This window comes from Carlito syrichta, unplaced genomic scaffold (genome assembly GCF_000164805.1).
Source record: "Carlito syrichta isolate Samal-C Ts95f unplaced genomic scaffold, Tarsius_syrichta-2.0.1 Scaffold314595, whole genome shotgun sequence".
Lineage (NCBI taxonomy): Eukaryota > Metazoa > Chordata > Mammalia > Primates > Tarsiidae > Carlito > Carlito syrichta.
In genome coordinates this window covers 403,184-421,158 of record NW_007258691.1, presented here as the reverse complement: position 1 = coordinate 421,158, position 17,975 = coordinate 403,184, and the positions used below count along the sequence as shown (strand labels likewise).

At 36.4% G+C, this 17,975-nt stretch overlaps 1 protein-coding gene across 2 annotated transcripts in view; it reads left to right on the top strand.

The window, feature by feature from the left end:
* The window catches only part of LEKR1 (leucine, glutamate and lysine rich 1), a 174,091-nt gene that overhangs the window by 49,912 nt on the left and 106,204 nt on the right, over positions 1-17,975 (top strand). For both annotated transcript variants that reach the window (XM_008071635.1, XM_021719350.1), the window contains exon 4: positions 16,103-16,222. In XM_008071635.1, coding sequence (XP_008069826.1) covers positions 16,103-16,222 — 120 coding nt within the window. The remainder of the gene's footprint in view (positions 1-16,102; positions 16,223-17,975) is intronic.

Genomic DNA, 17,975 nt, shown 5'->3' with positions numbered 1-17,975 from the left:
TTTGTTTATGTTTGGTTTCTCCCTTCCCCCCACCCTTTTGCTTTTATCTAGTCTTTATTTTTTAAGTTGTGTGTTAAAAGCAACATTTTCTTGGCATATTTGTCATCATTATTTTTCTGTGTCAGACATTGTTCAGTGTTCTTAGGTCCTTTTCACCAGCATCTCATTCCAAACACAAGTCTGTCTTTGTGTCTTTTTAAAAAACTCAGTGAAAAATAAATAATAAAATGAACTGAAAAACAAAATATATTTTATTAATGCCTTTGAAAAATTAACTTTAGCATAACCTGTTTTATAGTTCTAATTTTTTTTTAAAGGAAGGTTTAGTTTTTTGCAAATGTTAAATCATATACTTCTTTATTAATAATCTTGTTTTCTTTGGCTACATATTTATTCACTCATATGCTTGTATCTAGAAGAATAGGTTATAATTTTATCCATTTTATTACTTTTAAAGGAAAAAAGTTAACTTTTAAAGTTGAACTCAAAATTTTCACTGTGTTAGAAGACAGTCATTTAGTTTTTGCAGTATAATATTGGCCTGGTATTTTATGCTATTGTGGGAGGGAAGACTACAACTAGAAAGCTTTCCAGTGTTTATAGCAAGAATTATACTAAAAGGTTATATTTCACACAATTGTGTTTGTTTTGTTCGTTACAGTTGAGAAAATAAATTAAAGCAACAGCCCCAACCACCCCTGCGCCTCTTTTTTTCCTGTAATGTCTTTTCCTCTTTTGCTCAAATCTTAAGTCAGTTTGGAGGCAGTTAGAAGGGGATGAAAGCAATTTGCTGTAGAAGCTAGAATATTAAGTGGTCTGGCAGGCGTTTAGATTTTTCTCTCAGAAGGAAAGGAGAAACATGCCAAATCTTTACCATGCTGAAAGACAGAGACTAACTGGGGTTGATTCTGAAAACATTTTATACCCATGAAAACAAATGTTCGTGAGAATTGCCACTGAACTCTTCCCCCTGTAAACCTCTGGGTTTTGCAAGAAGGGATTTTAAAAAACATATTTGAGGATATGTGTAAAGTTCATCTTCTGCTTAACTTTTCTTCATGCCCATAACATTTGTGGCTGTCCTTTTCTTGTTAATGCCATTCTCTTTTCCTCAATTCCTATCAATCCATATTAAGCCACAATTTAATCAAGACATATTCAAAGTATGGTGCAAGTCAAAATCTATATTTTAAAATGATATGCAAAGAAGTAATCAGGAGGCACATAATCAGAGCACGGTATAGTCCAACTGCATATTAGTAGCAGGATAAGAGTCTGGCTGTCTGAGTTCAAATCTCAGCTCTATCACTCGCTGGTTGTGTGCCCTTGTTGTTTCAATGTGATTACTTCTCTGCCTCTCCACTTCCTCATCTGTCAAGTGGAGCTGATATGTATCTACCTAATAGGAATACTGTGATGTTCAAATGCTTAAATAGAATTTTATTTTTCTTTTGCTTTATTATTGTTACCATTGCTATCAAAGGTTTCTTTACTGTGGAAAAATATGATTTTGAAAAATAAACTTTTTAATATCAATAAGATATCAGCACATAAAGTAGCATACTGAACTTTTATTTAAATGCCAAATGAAGAGAAATTATCACATAATTGACCCAACATACATTGTATAACTTCATAATTCAGAGTTGTCTGCCAAGAGCAATCTAAATCAATAGATATCTAAATGATAGGATATTTTATATATCTCAGTTTTAGTTCATTTAAGTACAAATAATTAATAAAACCAGGGAAGTGAAGTATTTTGTGATTTAATACTTTGTGGATTACAGCCTAATGTTATAATTTTTCATTTTTTTATTTATTTATTTATTAAAAAGATGTAGGGTACAGTTCAGGATTAGGTATACAAGTGGTCATCGTACAGGTAAAGTTTGGGTCTACCTTTGATATTATAATTTTTATTTATTTTTAAATATAGCTTATATTAAGAATTTTTTCTGAAGTTTGTAGACAAATTATATTCCTATTTCTGTCATAAATAATACATGCAAATGAACTTGAACCTTGTTTTTTTGCTCCAACTATCACAAATTTGCTCTTAGTGCATTTGGAATCAAATTATAGTGTGGCATTGTATCTGCCAGGTATCTGTGAGGCCTCTCTGTGTTGTTAATTGACATCAGTGTGTGATCTGTTAACTTCAAAGTAATGGTGCTCAAGAGGCAGCAACCTTTGATATGGGCAGTTGTTTCCTTTTTTTTTTTTGAGTTAGAATTTCACTCTTGTCACCCAGGCTGGAGTACAGTGGTGCACACACAGCCACTGCATCCTCGACCTCCTGGACTCACGTGATCCTTCTGCCTCAGCCTTCCAAGTAGCTGGAACTACAGACACATGCCACCATGCCAAGCAGTTTTTGTGATTTATTGTAGAGATGATGTCTCACCAAGTTGCCTAGGCTGGTCTTGAACCTCCAGGGCTCAGGTAATCCTCTCTACTCGGCCTCCCAAAGTGCTGGTATTACAAACTGAGCCACCGCGCCCGGCCTGCGCAGTTGTTTTCTTTTTTTTTTGAGTTGGAGTCTCACTCTGTTGCTCAGACTGGAGTGCAGTGGCCACTCCCGGCCACTGCAGCCTTGACCTGCTGGGCTCCCGCGATCCTTCCACCTCAGCCTTCCAAGTAGCTGGAATGACAGGCGCGCGCTACCACGCCTGGCTAATTTTTTGATTTATTGTAGAGATAAGGTCTTGCCAAGTTGCCCAGGCAGGTCTCGAACCCGTGGGCTCAGGCAATCCACTCACCTTGGCCTCCCAAAGCGTGGGATTACAGGCTGGGCCACCGAGCCCGGCTGTACCCATCTATTACATAGGACAGGTGCTGAGAGAAATAGCCTAAGCCTTAAGTACTATATAGGTGTGTCTTCCATCATCATCCCTTCCCCTTCCACACATACCCCTCACATTTTCAAGAGAATTGATACATCTGGATGAGTAGTTAATAAGAACAGTTTAAGGCAGAGTATTACTAAGTTGTCTCAACAGATGGCAGGGTTCATGCTGGGGCATCCAAAAGTCTAATCACTCAGTCAATGACAATTAGTGAAACTGAACTGCAAACCTGTGGTCCTGACCTGAAAAGAGAATATTAGGGACCTATTCTTAACAGGGATTACCAGTAGGAGACAAGGTTACAAGAAACCAAGTTATAAGCCTAATTGTTAAAGACAGGCTACAAAAATCAGCAGCAAGGATGAATTGATGCAGAGTTGGACAGGAGCTGTTCAGCTCCGGCCTGAAGTCACAGTTGTTCCTAATAAGTAATGGAAAGGGGAAGGGAAGGAAAATGGCTGGAAGGCAGGAGCTCTCTAAGTGGGGGAATCATATGACCATAGCCGTGAGGTTACTACAGGTAAATAATTGATATTATTCCTCAGGAGACAAGATTATGAAGAAGAGTACTCATAATCTTGGAGAATAGATTGATGAATGGGGGAAGGTTCAAGTGATACAAATATTCCTGGGCTTAAGTCGCGGTGGAATTTTCTTAGCTAAATTCTGGTAGAATGATCTCCCCAAAATGCAAATCTGATTCCTGCTTTAAATCCTCCTAGGGACCCATAGCACTAAAGAAAAAGTACAAATTCTTCATGATCTTCAGTTTGCTTTTAATTTTTGTCACTACACATGAGCCACTAAAAATTAACCAGAATGTGCCTTCTTTTCTTAAGCCACTGTGTTTTGGCTTAATGCCCTTCTGAAATTCCTTGCTCGTTATGCCTTCCTCTGCTTATCACTGACTCTAATTCATCCTTTACCATTCAGCTTCCTTGAATGAATCCTCTTCTGTGCTCACATAATATTCTGTGCATACCTGCTGTTATAGTACCTACCCTTTGTGCTGCTTGACTGACCAACCAGTCATCTGCATTAACTGAAGTTCTTTGGTGAGTGAATAAATGAATGACTCCAGATGAGACTCTGAGAGGAGAGAATTATGACTAAGATTTAGTGTAGTTTGATGGTCAGCTTGTTTGAAGTGCCCCAGGCCTACTGATGGTAACTTCCTGTTTGCAATGAAGGAGCCATCCAAAAACTTTCAAGAGATCATCTTTAGCTGGCATCTGTTTCTCAGTAGAGCCCTTTGTGAACTACTGGAGCCTTGTAAGTTTAGGATATATAGGAGAATCTGTGTTTCTGAGGGACTCTAAAATTCCAATTATGCCTTTGCTATCAAGGGAGGTTTCAGATTCCACATTTTGAAAAGTGAAAATGTAAAAGAAATAACATAATCTCTGTCTTCAAGTCCCTGGTGGAGGAATGGCCTTGGGGAGAGTTTTTTGACTGAGATTTTTATCATGGCTCTTGAAGTTCATGGTATGGGATACTTAGCAGATATCTGAAAATTAGATAAATCCAATTTTGTGGTTTTGACAATGTGAGGAGTTGTGGCTATGAGAAAACCCTGTTCATGGGCTCTCTTGACATACCTTTGTGCATTAGCCTTCTTTATCCTTAACAAGAAAAAGATTAGCATTCAATTTCACCAAGATTATAGGGATGGCATCTTTAGGTATAGGACTGTCAATCTTCTCCCATAATCAAAGAAACTTTTGAGGCCTGGGTCAGAAAATTGGTTTTGGGCTAATGAACATACTCCAACCGTCCCTTCCAAGTTGGTAACAGGATGGGGCATGTTGCCCTGCCAAGGAGTCTTCCAAGTCTAAAGCAAGGGGACAAGGGTGAACTTAGAGAGCCAGTTGATGATCAAGAAAGTTGCACATGTATACCTAATCCTGAATTGTATCCCACATCTTTAAAATAAAATAAATAAACAGGAAAAGAAAGAGAAGGGAAGGGAAAAAGAAAGTAAAAGAAAGGAAAAAGAAAAGAAAAGGGCTCGGTGGCTCAGCCTGTAATCTCAGCACTTTAGGAGGCCCAGGCAAGTGGATTACCTGAGCCCTCAAGTTTGAGACCAGCACGGGCAATTTGGCAAGACCTCGTCTCTACAATAAATCAAAAATTAGCCTGGCGTGGTAATGTGTGCCTTTAGTTCTGGCTACTTGGAAGGCTGAGACGGAAGAAGAGAAAGAAAGTTAAAGTTGTAAGGCAGTGCCTAAAACAACCCCCTGAAACAGAATGCAAGAAAGGAAAGTTTGTTGTTGTCGTTGTTGTTGTTTTAAGTGAGAAAGCAGAATTATTGAGAGGACAGAAAAGCTTTCAGAGCGGGAGGGGACCTGAAGGGGTTGCCCAAAAGGAAAGTTTTTGATGAAACAGACTCTATCCTGGGCAGGAGCCTTTCAGAGGGCACTCCTGCCCAGGATAGAGTCTGCTTCAAAGACTGATTTCTGCTTTAAATCTTCCTGGGGACTCATAGCACTAAGGAAAAAGTACAAATTTTTCATGATCTTCAGTTTGCTTTTAATTTTTATCACTACACATAAACCCCTAAAAATTAACCATAATGTGCCATCTTTTCTTAAACCACTGTATTTTGGCTTAATGCCCTTCTGAAATTCCTTGTTTGTTATGCTTTCCTCTGCTTCACACTGACCCTAACTTATCCTTTACCATTCTGCTTCCTTGACTGGGTCCTCTTTTGTGCTCACATAAAATTCTGTGACAGATAAAGCCTCTTCAGGGCTCACTAGGAGAATAGTAATCTCTGTTTTTAGAGGGAATACATGATATCCACTCAACTTTCCTCCTTTGCTGATACTCCGATAACTTTTGAAGTTTAACAACTCTTTAAATAAAGTAATCATATAGAATGATTATAAAGTTAAGCCTTAAAAAATAAAGCATTGCTTCAAGTGTATTCCAAGAGACTCCTAAGAAATATCATTGAAGAAGTATTTTATGGTCAAATTTGATGTTTGGAAAATACTCTGTATCTGTCTTCTCTTGGTGATTCATTCTACATATTAGCCTAGTGCTATAGTCTGAATGTCTGTGTTCCCCTAAAATTCATATTTAAATCCTAACCCCAAGGTGATGGCATTAAGAGATGGAGCCTTTGGGAAATGATTATGTCTTGAGGGATCCACCCTCACAAATGGTATTTGTGTACTTATTCCCAGAGAGATCCCTTGCACCTTCTACCATGGGAAAGGATAGCTGTCTGTGAATGTGGAAACAGGCCCTCACTGGACACCAGATCTCCCGGCACTTTGATCTTGGACTTCTCAGCTTCCAGAGCTGTGAGAAATTTCTGTTGCTAATAAGCCACCCAGTCTGTAGTATTTTTGATATAGCAGCCCAAATGGACTAAGGCACATGGCAAAAGCTCTGAAATGCCCTACAGGATACAAACCTGTTACTTCCAGTCTTAGTTTACTGTGAAACCACTCTTGGGATGTAATGGGGAACTTCCTGTAGAATACACTTTGACAATACTACTAAAGTAAGTGTTAAACAGTTGGTAAAGCATTTGCTATGGCAAGGAAAAGAATCTGGAACTAGTATTCCCCAAAAGGCTTAAATGAAAAAGCGTCTGAATAGCATACTGCATAGGGCTTTTTGCTTAGTTGGTGCATAGCCTTTTGTTGCTGCTGTTGTTTTTGTTGTGTAATAGAGGAGAGAAAAAAAGACCTATTTTTGCCAGTTGTGAGAGGAAAGTTGCTATAAGTGGGGTGGACATCAGCCAATTCTTCAACTCAAGAACCACTGAAGTGGCAGTCATGGCTTCTTCTGCTTTCAAGTTTTAGTATTGTGGTAACTATATAAATGCAAACTTTTTCCCATGGTTTTCATTATTTTTTGTTTCTGTCTGTTGTCTGTCTGTCTCCCTCTCTAAATATACATAAATGTTTTAACTCTGCAAAATAACAATGGAATTCATTTATTCTGTTTTCTTCAGAGAAAAAAATATTTGGGATAGCTGAAGGCTCTTTCAAATGAGCTTTAAATGGGTTATAACAACTTCTAAAATCCAGCTAGTAAATTTTCAAACTAGGTGGTATGGCAAAATCAAATGCCTATGGGGTAGAATAAATGTGTGAAACAGGCAGGGTAAGACCTATAGTAAATCCCCAAAATGCATGCTCATTAGAGGAGGCAGCTGCTCCAGGAGACTGTATTTTGAGGGAGAATATGGGTCCATCATTTCTGAATTACTTGATTTTTAAAGAGAAGCAGAGAATCTGGATCTTTATGTAAAATTTTAAATGTTGGTGCTCATAAAAAAATACTCCACAAGTCAAATAAAACATGTTCTAGGACCAGTTTGTGACTTCTAAATTAGTCAAATGTCAGCTTGCACATAGCAGAACCCAGGCAAGTCTTCACATCAGCTCGCTATAAGAACTGTTTATCACAGAACTCTTTCTAAAGAAACTAGTATAATGATGTTCCTGGCCATCCTCATAACTAAGGTGATTTTTGTGAACCTTATAAGCATCTTCTTAAAATTAACTTGAGATCACAGTGCCAGTATTTGATGATCTAAAATAAAAATCTCATTATACTTCCTAATGGCATTGCTAGTAGGCATGAAACTTTCAGTGTAAGGATATATGACTTGAATTAGAAAATATTTCATAAAACATAGGTAGCAGAAAAACAGGCCAAAGTGAAATGTTTCTTTACTGTTTACAAGAGTATTTTGACTATTATATTTTTATGTGATTTAATAATTTATAGTTGAAGAATATTTTCCTCAGAGTATGGCAGGCAGAAATTTGAATTTCCAATAACGACATTTCTTTTTGTAAAGCAGTCAATAACTTTGACTACTACATTTCTTTTCTGGATTTTACTTTTTGACTGGTGAAATGAAGGACATGAAATATCCTACTGAATGATTCTTTAGGCATTTTTAAATACCTGCATTATTATTTTTTAGAATTTATTTTAAAGATGAGGGGGTACAATTCAGGGTTAGATATACAAATGGTCATTCTACAGGTAAAGTTTGATCCTGACTTTGATCCCCCCTTCAGCTGGTTTGAGATCAGGTGCACTTATTGATGAAGTGTTCTCTCCTCTGCCCCTCCCCTGGCAGTGTCCTGCTACTGCCAATCCCTTTCTTACAGTATTATGATGATAATTGAGAGTGAGCACAAGTGGTACTCAGTTCTTTGTTTCTGTGATAGATCACTGAGTATTATAGACTCTAAATTCATCCAAGTTGCTGCAGAGTTCATAATTTTGTCCTTTTTTATGGCCGTGTAATATTCCATCATGTATATGTACCACATTTTTAAAATCCTCTCTACTTTTGATGGGCAGCACGGTTGGTTCCATGTTTTTGTGAATAGTGCTGCAATAAACATGCGTATGCAGGTATCTTTTTTGTAGAATGATTTGAGTTCCTCAGGGTATATTCCCAGAAGGGAGATTGCTGGGTTGTATGGAAGGTCAATTTTTAGATCTTTTAGGGTTTGCCACACTCTTTGCCACAGAGGTTGTACTAGTTTATACTTCCCACCAACAGTGTAGAAGTGTTCCTTTTTCCCACATCCTCTCTAGCATCTGTTGTTTTTGAGTTATTGATGATGACCATCCTGACTAGAGTTAGGTGGTATCTCAGTGTGGTTTTAATTTTCATTTCTTTAATTATTAGTGAGACTGAGCATTTTTTCATTTATCTGTTGCCTGCTCGTATGTCTTCTTTTGAGAAGTTTCTATTCATATCTTTTGCCCACTTTTTAATAGGGCTTTTTTTTTTTTTTTCTTTTCTGCACATTTGAGTTCCTTGTGGATTCTAGATGTTAGGCCTTTGTCAGATATACAAGATGGCAAATATATTTTCTTGGTCTGTGGGCTGTCTCCCAGCTCTCTTGATGGTTTCTTTGGCTTTGCAGAAGTTTGTCAGTTTGATGAGGTCCCACTTGTCTATCTTATCTCTTATGGCCTGGGCACTTTGGGTTTTGATCAGGAATTGGTTGCCAATTCTAATTACCATCAGGGTGTTTCCTGCATTTTCAAAGGTTCTTATAGTTTGAGGTTTTACATTTAGGTTTTTGATCCATTTAGAGTTGATTTTTGTGATAGGTAAGGATCTTGTTTTAATCTTCTGCATGTGATCAGCCAAAAATATCACTGCATTATTAATGAAACTGTTAGAACAATCTTTGATTTGGAAGTAACCATGATAACTCACATTTTTTCTCAATTATTATTTTGAGAAGAAAACAAAAGTCTTCCTAACAAATTTTCTTTTCTTTCCTCCATTATGTCCAAACAACCTCCTTCTTTCTTTCCCCTTCCTCCCTCCTTGCCTGCTTTCAACAGCACTTAGGATGCAAGCAGAGACTTCCAATCAGAAAGTTCTTCATGCTTTCCAGAACACACAAAAGAGCAGCTGGTTGCTTGCCTCTCTCTCTGCTTCCTCCTCTGCCATCCTCATCACACTGTAATGCAACTGTCTTCTTTTTTACACTCTCCACACCCACCCATGAGCTGTTTGAGAACAGGTGCCATTCCTTTGTTTTCGAATCCTTAATCATGCCTGGTGTGGTATCATGCACATAGTTGGCAGGTAATTTTTTTGAGTGAATGAATTTTAGTTTTCCTTTTTCCTCCTAGTATAATTACAGTTTTATCAGAAGATGAAAATAGTGTCCTAGAGCTGTTGCATATTCTCTTTTCCCTTAATGTACTGGTTACTGTTGCTTCAAATCCAAAAATAGAAAGAAAGGTAATCTCAAATTGTGCTCATTATTTTCTTGCAGTTCTCTGCTAAAAGAATGGGGTGGAGGGAAACAATTGAATCAAGGGTTGAAAATTCCCAAAAGAAAGGTAATTATATTGGGTGGACAAAACACTAGATAACCACACATGAAGATTACCCAAGGATTTTATGTACTTTTCCATCCCTTAGAATTAATCAATATTTATCAGTGTCTACTGTGTTACCAGAACTGGGAGAAAACAATAAGGGAAATAAGAAACATAAATTATTTCATTAACTAATAAATAATGTGACTTTATTGAGTATTTTTAAATGAGAGTAGCAATATTTTATGTAAATAACAAGATTTTATGAAGAGTACTTTAAAATGAATATTTCAGTTTTTCTCCAAACTGCCCTCTATCCCCCTATCATCAAGAAAAATACAGTAGGATATTTCACCTCCATTTTGTGAAATTATATATCAGCCCTACAGTACAGAATTATGTGTTTGGTTTTTTGTTGTCAGCATTAAGATGTTTATCTTCCGCTTTTACACTAGTCAAGCTTAAGAGAATCATATTTAGTCAAAGAAAAATCTGTTAGTTTAATAGACTGCATAATAAGAGAATAATCAAAGACTGGATAAAAGCTCAAGTTAGATTAATTAAATGAGGCTAATTTAAAAAGCTAGATTGATTTAGCACAATGCAGGTTACCTTTCTCTGCCTTTTTGGGAGAGAGTGGAGAGATGGGAGAAATTAGGGGAATGGGAATGAATGTGAATGTATGGTAGCAACAACAATGGCTTAAAGAGAAAGTTAGAATTTTGAAGTCCCTAGCTGTTGGTAAAACTAAGTTTTCGTGATCCTTAACTCAATGGGGCAGGCACAATTCAGAAGAATTCAATCTATAAAGGAGTACTTTTTTTTTTTTGGTCAGAGTCTCACTCTGTTGCCCAGGCTAGAGTGCAGCCTGGGCAACAGAGTGACTGATTTCTTTGTTGCAGTTCTAGTTTTCCCCTTGATATTTGTATACCTTTGCCGGTCCGATCTTGGTAGGATGTACCACAATCACAGCTCACTGTGGCCTGCAACTCCTGGGATCAGGCCGATCTTTCTGCCTCAACCTCTAAGTAGCTGGAACTACAGGCGCATATCACCATGCTTGGCTTATTTTTTTTTAATTTATGTAGAGACGAGGTCTCACTATGTGGCCAAGCTTGATCTCGAACTCCTGAACTAAAGCAATCGTCTCAATTCGGCCTTCCAAAGTGCTGGGATTGCAGGTGTGAGCCACCGTGCCCAGCCTAAGGAGTACATTTATTATCAGTATCCTGAAAGTACACTGGTAATGTACAGGATAATGACTCTTTGGTATGAAATTAAGACTATCTTAACAAAAGGATATATTGTAGTAACTAAGTTAGAATTTTGTAGAATATATAAATAGGTGTCATTCTAGTTTTCTAAATAAAAGCAATAGAATGCACTCAAGAGAAAATTAAGTAGTTATATTTACAAATAATGTTGTTTTAAATATTGTTGGTTCTGTATCCTTGTATTATGTTAGTGATATTGCTGGTCCTTTGCATTTCTTTGTTGACATTCTTAAGTTACCATGGCTCCTGATAATGGGGAAAGTGGTTTGGTTTCTGCCTCTAGTATTTCATAAAGTGCTTATGACTTCTCTGCAAAATAAGAGTTCTTTCTGATTTTATTAAATCCTAAGTGATTTATCTATCTATAATAATTGGACTCACCCCCTATTCCCTACTTTCATAAGAGGAAATTTAATATTCTGAATGCCTTTAGGTAGTGGTTAATTCCAAAGGAGCAGTTACAGAAGCCATTTCTCATAATTGGCAGTTTCTGAAATCTGTGTCAATTTCTGAAATCTGCTTCTTGAGAACTCCTGAAGTACTACCTTGTTTTGACTGATTTCTTTGTTGCAGTTCTAGTTTTCCCCTTGATATTTGTATACCTTTGCCTGTCCGATCTTGGTAGGATGTAATCCTGAAAATCCCCCACTTCATTTTTTCAGACCTTGAAATTTCACTTGTCATCTTTGCTACAAAACCAGTTTGAGGGAAAGACTAAAAATAAATTAATCTTTAGAACAAGGAGCTTGACAAAAAGAAGTGTAGATTACAGCTTGACAAAAAGAAGTGTAGATTACCGTTGGTAAAAATACCCAATGGTGTGAACAGTTTTCTTCTTGTGTTTTCTAAAGTGTTTCATTATACAGTGGAGAGAAGTTAAAAAGAAGTTTTAAAGTATTTTCCTTGGCCAGGCTCAGTGGGTCAGCCTGTAATCCCAATACTTTGGGAGGCTGAGGTGAGTGGATTGCTGAGGTGAGTGGATTGCCTAAGGTGGGTTCGAGACCCACCTGGGCAACTTGGCGAGACTTTGTCTCTACAATAAATCAAGAAAAAAAAAATTAGCCCTGTGTGGTAGCGCATGCCTGTAGTTCCAGCTACTTGGAAGGCTGAGGTGGAAGGATCACAGAGCCCAGCAGGTTGAGGCTGTGGTGGCTGGGAGCATGCCACTGCACTCCAGTCTGGGCTAAGAGTGAAATTCCAACTAAAAAAAAAAAAAAAACAACAAAAACCAAAAAACAAGTATTTTCCTTTAGAATATTTTCATTAAGAATAATATTAATAGATAATCCAAATGAAAATAATTAAGAAGGGAATATAATACTTTTCCCTCATTTGTTCTCACATGATCCATTTTAATTAACTAGAAAAACTGGGAAATAGATAAGGGTAATAAATGTGCTTGTTCTCATGGTTGCATTGGCAAGAGGGTTATAATACAACTCATCTAACTCCCAGTACAAGACTCTTTCCACTAGAACATGCTGTTAGTCCTCACTATTTTCAAGAACACCCTCTGACTAAACAACATCACGTCCTTACATCAACGTAGTATTCAAATTCTGTGCAGAATTATGACCATTGGAGAAAACTGTGTGCTAGCATAGTACATACTGTATTATAGTATTTTGTGAATTATTTCTTAAAGTTAATATAATATATGCAGTAAAAGCAAACATTCATGCTTTTTCAGGCATGATATTTTTAATCATAACATTTTGATTAGAAAAAAATAAAGTGGACTAGCAGAGTGGCCAAACTTCCCAGGAAGGATAGTCAGAGGGCTTGAGATACTGCTTATGTGTAACAATCATTTGGAGGAATACGTATATTAAAGAAGTGACCTTGGAAAGTGTTTTAATGTGCTTTTTTAGTTATAAAAAGGAAAATGTTTTATAAAAACACAAACTGACAGTTCTTTACTGAGTGAATCTTAATGGTTGGAGTGGGCTTATTTTTTAAAATGTTTATTACATATGTTTTATTCAGCAGTGTATTATATAAGCTTAATTTTTTTCTGGTATTTCTAGATTTTTTCATATAAGCCTGAGATGTGTTTGCACACATATAATGAGACTGTCTAGGTTTTAAAAAAATACAAAGTAATAATAAAATGTACCCTTTCTTTCATGCTACAAGTTATACCACAGATACATTTGACATACACAGATTACTTGCTGTATATTTTTACATGTTATTCTTTTTTAACTTTTAATTTTGAAATAAGTTTAGATTTTTACAAAGTTGCAAGAATAGTACAGAGAGTTTTCAAATATACCCAGCTTCCCCCAATGTTAATGCTTTGTATAACTATAGTACAATTATAAAAACTAAGAAGTTAACACGGGTATAATATCATTAACTAACAGACTTTATTTAATATTATAATTTTTTTCTACTAATATCCTTTTTTCTGTTTCAGAATTCAATCTGGAATTTGGCACTACAGTTAGATTTCTGTATTCTTTGTCTTTTTTTGATCTATGACAGTTCCTCCGTCTTTGTCTTTCATGATCTTGAGACTCATAAAGAATACTAGTTATTTTATAAAATATCCTTCAAGTGAGGTTTATCTGATTTTTAATCATAATTATATTGAGATCATTTTTGGCAAAAATACCATGAAAGTGATTGCCCTTCTCAGTGCTTTACATCAGTGTATATATGATGATGCCAATATGTCTTATTACTGGGAATGATAACCTCGGTCATCTGTTTAACAGGTTCCTCCACTACCAAGTTACTATTTTTACCTTTTTAATTAATAAGTATAGTAGATACTTTGAGACTATCCAAGTATTCTGTTTCTCCTCAACCTTTCACCTATTTTTTAAGGAAACTATCAGTAGAGTTTGCCTGTGACAGATATTATTGTGCTTTTTTTAGTGATGATTTTCTCATTCCCTCATCCCTTCTACATTGATTAATTAGAGTTTCGCTGTGAGGAAGAACTGTCTCTTCTCTCCCACTTATTTATCTATTCAGTTATTTATTTATATCACTGTGGAACTACTTTAATTATGTGGGTTATAATCCAGTACTATCATTATTTTATTGCACAACTGTTCCTGTTTGGGACATTAGGAGAGCTCTCAGGTTGCACCTGTACTCTTTTAACCTGCCTCCAATCTTCTGTTGAGCTCTACTTTACTTTCTGACACCATAAAATATTCTAAACTCATCCTGAATTCTTCCTGCCCTAGCTCTGGAATCAACTGGTTTTCCCAGATGTTCTGATTTCTTTGATTGGAGTATGGTGTTTAGAAGCCAAGATCTAGGCATTGGACATGTTCATTGCTGCTACGATAGAAGCCTTGCTTCTGAGCATTCATTGTTTTTTGTCATTTGTACCTTTCTTTTGATCATGACATTCAAAATATTCATTTTTTAAAATAAATGCATTTAGGGTCTAAGTTTTCCTCTTAGTACTTTGATATATAGTGTTTTCATTATCTTTTATTTCTAAATAGTTTAATTATACACGCCAAAGCTGATAGACCAGAGTGTTGGAAGGATCTGGGGCCCTGAAAACATTATAAAGCTATCTTGTCAGCTATCTTGGACTAGTTACTAATACATTTGTTTTATATAGATTATATATACGTATGCCATCATATGCAGGTCTCAGTTATATGTAGTAGAACTAGATCTTAATTGATTTGTAATTCACTAGACAATATCTAAAATGAAATATTAGGATATATCAGTGTAAACATGTTATCTAGTGACATGGAGATAAATGCTGGAAGAAACAGGAAAAAAGTTGAAAGTAGTAGTCTTTGGCAGTGGGAATTGGGGTAAAGGTAAATTATTACTATTTTTTTCTTTTTTGTTAACTTTTTATTTTAAAGATGTGGGGTACAATTCAGGGTTAGGTATTCAAATGTTCATTATGCAGGTACCCTTGTTGAGGAGGTGTGCCCCCCTCCCCTGGCAGTTTACCCCTTCTGCCAAAACCACACACACACACACCTCTGGCAGTTTCCCAACTGTTTTTTTCTTATAACCCTTTTAATAATTGTGGTTTGGATGTGGTTTGTCTCTGCCAAAATTCATGTTGAAATCTGATTCCCAGTGCAGCAGTGTTGAGAGGTGAGGTCAAATGGGAGGTGTTTGGGTCATGGGGGCAGATCCCTCATGAATAAATTAATGCCCTCCCTCCAGGGCGAATGACTTTTTGTTCTTGTGGGAATGAATTAGCTCCCAAAAGAGCAGACAGTTAAATTGCGTCCTGTTCTCAGTTTCTCTCTCTTGCTTGTACTCGAACCATGTGATCTCTTTGTACATGCCTTCACACCTTCTGCTTTCTGCCATGAGTGGAAGAAGCCTGAAGCCCTCACCAGATGCAGATGCCTAATCTTGAACTTTCTAGCCACCAGAATCATGAGCAAAATCTTTTTCCTTTATAAAGTGCCTAACCTCAGTGTTTCTGTTATAACAACCCAAGATGGACTAAGAGTAATAATAATTAACTTTTTAAATTATGAATTAGGCTGCACACAATGGCTCATGCCTGTAATCCCAGTACTTTGGGAGGCTGAGGTGGAAGGATTATTCGAAGCCAAGACCAGCCTGGGCAACATAGCAAAACCTTGTCTCTATAAAAAAAAATTTTTTTTTAATAAACCAGGTATGGTGGTGCATGCCTATAGTCCTAGCTACTAAGGAGACTGAGGAGGAAGGATTGCCTGAGCCCAGGCGGTCAAGGCTGCGGTGAGCCATGATTGTGCCACTGCACTTCAGCCTGGCAACAGAGTGAGACTCTGACTCAAAATAAATAAATAAATAATATAATATAATATATATTGAGTTACTTTAATCAAAATTAAATTAATATTTTAGTTGCATTGTAATTAATATTTATATATACATGTTCATTATAAAAAATTCCATAATACAAAATAATATAGAGTAATACTTCTACCTCTCTTTAATATTCTTTACCTTTTTTCCTGCCTGTAAATTTTACCCTCCTCCCTAGGGTTTGGTGTGTATCTCTCCATATATTTTCTATACATTCATATAGCATATATAAGAGACAGTTTTAGTCTTCTACTTAATTTTATTAAAGGTATATTTACATTTTAATTTAAAAATAGTACTTCTGAGAGAATTTTTAAGTTTATATTGGATGTTGTTTGTTTATATTTTCAGAATTCAAGATGCAAACATACAGTTAAAAAGTCAACAAAGTCAATTTCAGGGAATGCAGAAAGAATTGAGTCATTTGCAGCATGAGTTGAAAATTAAACATAGACAATCACAAGTCTTTAGGTAAGATTTTCTTTAAAGAATTGAAAATTATAAAGGTTGAAAAGATACATTTAATATACTAACTTTATAAATATTCAAACACATTTTATTAAACACATTTTATTAAAATATCTGGTGTGATTGAGAAAAGTGGAAGTGGCATTACATTTTCTTTTTTTTTTTCTTTCTTTCTTTATTTTTTTGAGTTGGAGTCTCACTCTGTCACCCAGACTGGAGTGCAGTGGCCGTTCCCGGCCACCACAGCCTCGACCTGCTGGGCTCCAGCGATCCTTCCGCCTCAGCCTTCCAAGGAGCTGGAACGACAGGCACGCACTACCACGCCTGGCTAATTTTTTGATTTATTGTAGAGATGAGGTCTTGCCAAGTTGCCCAGGCGGGTCTTGATCCCGCGGGCTCAGACAATCCACTCACCTCAGCCTCCCAAAGGCGTGGGATTACAGGCTTAGCCACCGAGCCCGGCTCATTTTTTTTTTTTTTTTTTTAAACATTATCTCAACTGAATAGTTTTACTAATAAAATTTAAATTGGGCAAAACACCTTGTTCTGTTCACATCTTGTTCTTCTTCTTATTTTGTAGTGACATTTAGAATGAAAGTGTAGTAACTAATTCATTTTCCTGTTCACCAGTATTGGTGTATTTGATCCCCTCAGTGATAATCTGGTGACATGAAAAGTAGTAGAATAAAGAAACTTTCCAAAGGATAATAATAGACTCTTAAATTTAGAAATATCTGACTAAAAAAATATGATGTAGGTATTTTGGGTGATAGGTTTTTGTTTTCAATTGACTAATTATTACCAGAAATGTTCTGAAAAAAATTATCTGGGATCATAATCATTTATACATTATCTGGTAATAAGCTATTGACCATCTACCTTTCACAAATGCCTTGTATATAACTGATACTCAATAAATACTTTTTGAGTGAATGAATTAAATCTGTTCACAAAATAGATGGCCGTTTTTGTCATCAGAAATCCCTTTGGCACTTTTCTGGAAATCTGGTATTGAATTAACAGGTTATTACCACCCGGATGACCCCCCAACTCTTCTACTTTAATCAGGACCACTAGTATCCATTCTTGGCTTCTGCAATAGCTTTGGCCCACATCTGCTAAGGAAATCCCATCTATATTATCCACAAATGCCATCATGAATGGTAGGATTGATTAAATGTTGAAGATTAAATTGGGACTAGATCAAATAATTACTGCTGATTCGGGATATTATGGGACTGATACAGTTGATTCTCATTATTCACATTTTACATGTCATTTTCAGTAGTTTACATTTTTGAAGAAACTTATAAATACACTTTTTTGTCAACACTTATTGTCTATCTTTTTTCATTGTAATTATTCTAGTAGGTGTGAAATAGTATCTCATTGTGGCTTTGATTTGTGTTTCCCAAATGATTAATGATGCTGCACATCTTTTCATGTTCTTATTAACCATTTAAACATCTTATTTGGTGAATTACCTATTCAAATATTTTGCCCTTCCTTACCCCTGTTTTTGAAACAGGGCCTTGCTCTGTCACTCAGGCTAGAATGCAGTGGTGTGATCATAGTTCACTGTAACCTCCAACTCCTGGGTTCAGATGATCATCTGGCCTCAGCCTCCCTCGTAGCTAGGACAACAGGTGCATGCCACCATGTCTGGCTAATTTTATTTTTTGTAGAGACAGAGTCTTGCTGTGTTGCCCAGGCTGGTCTTGAACTCCTGACTTCAGGTGATCCTCCCATCTCAGTG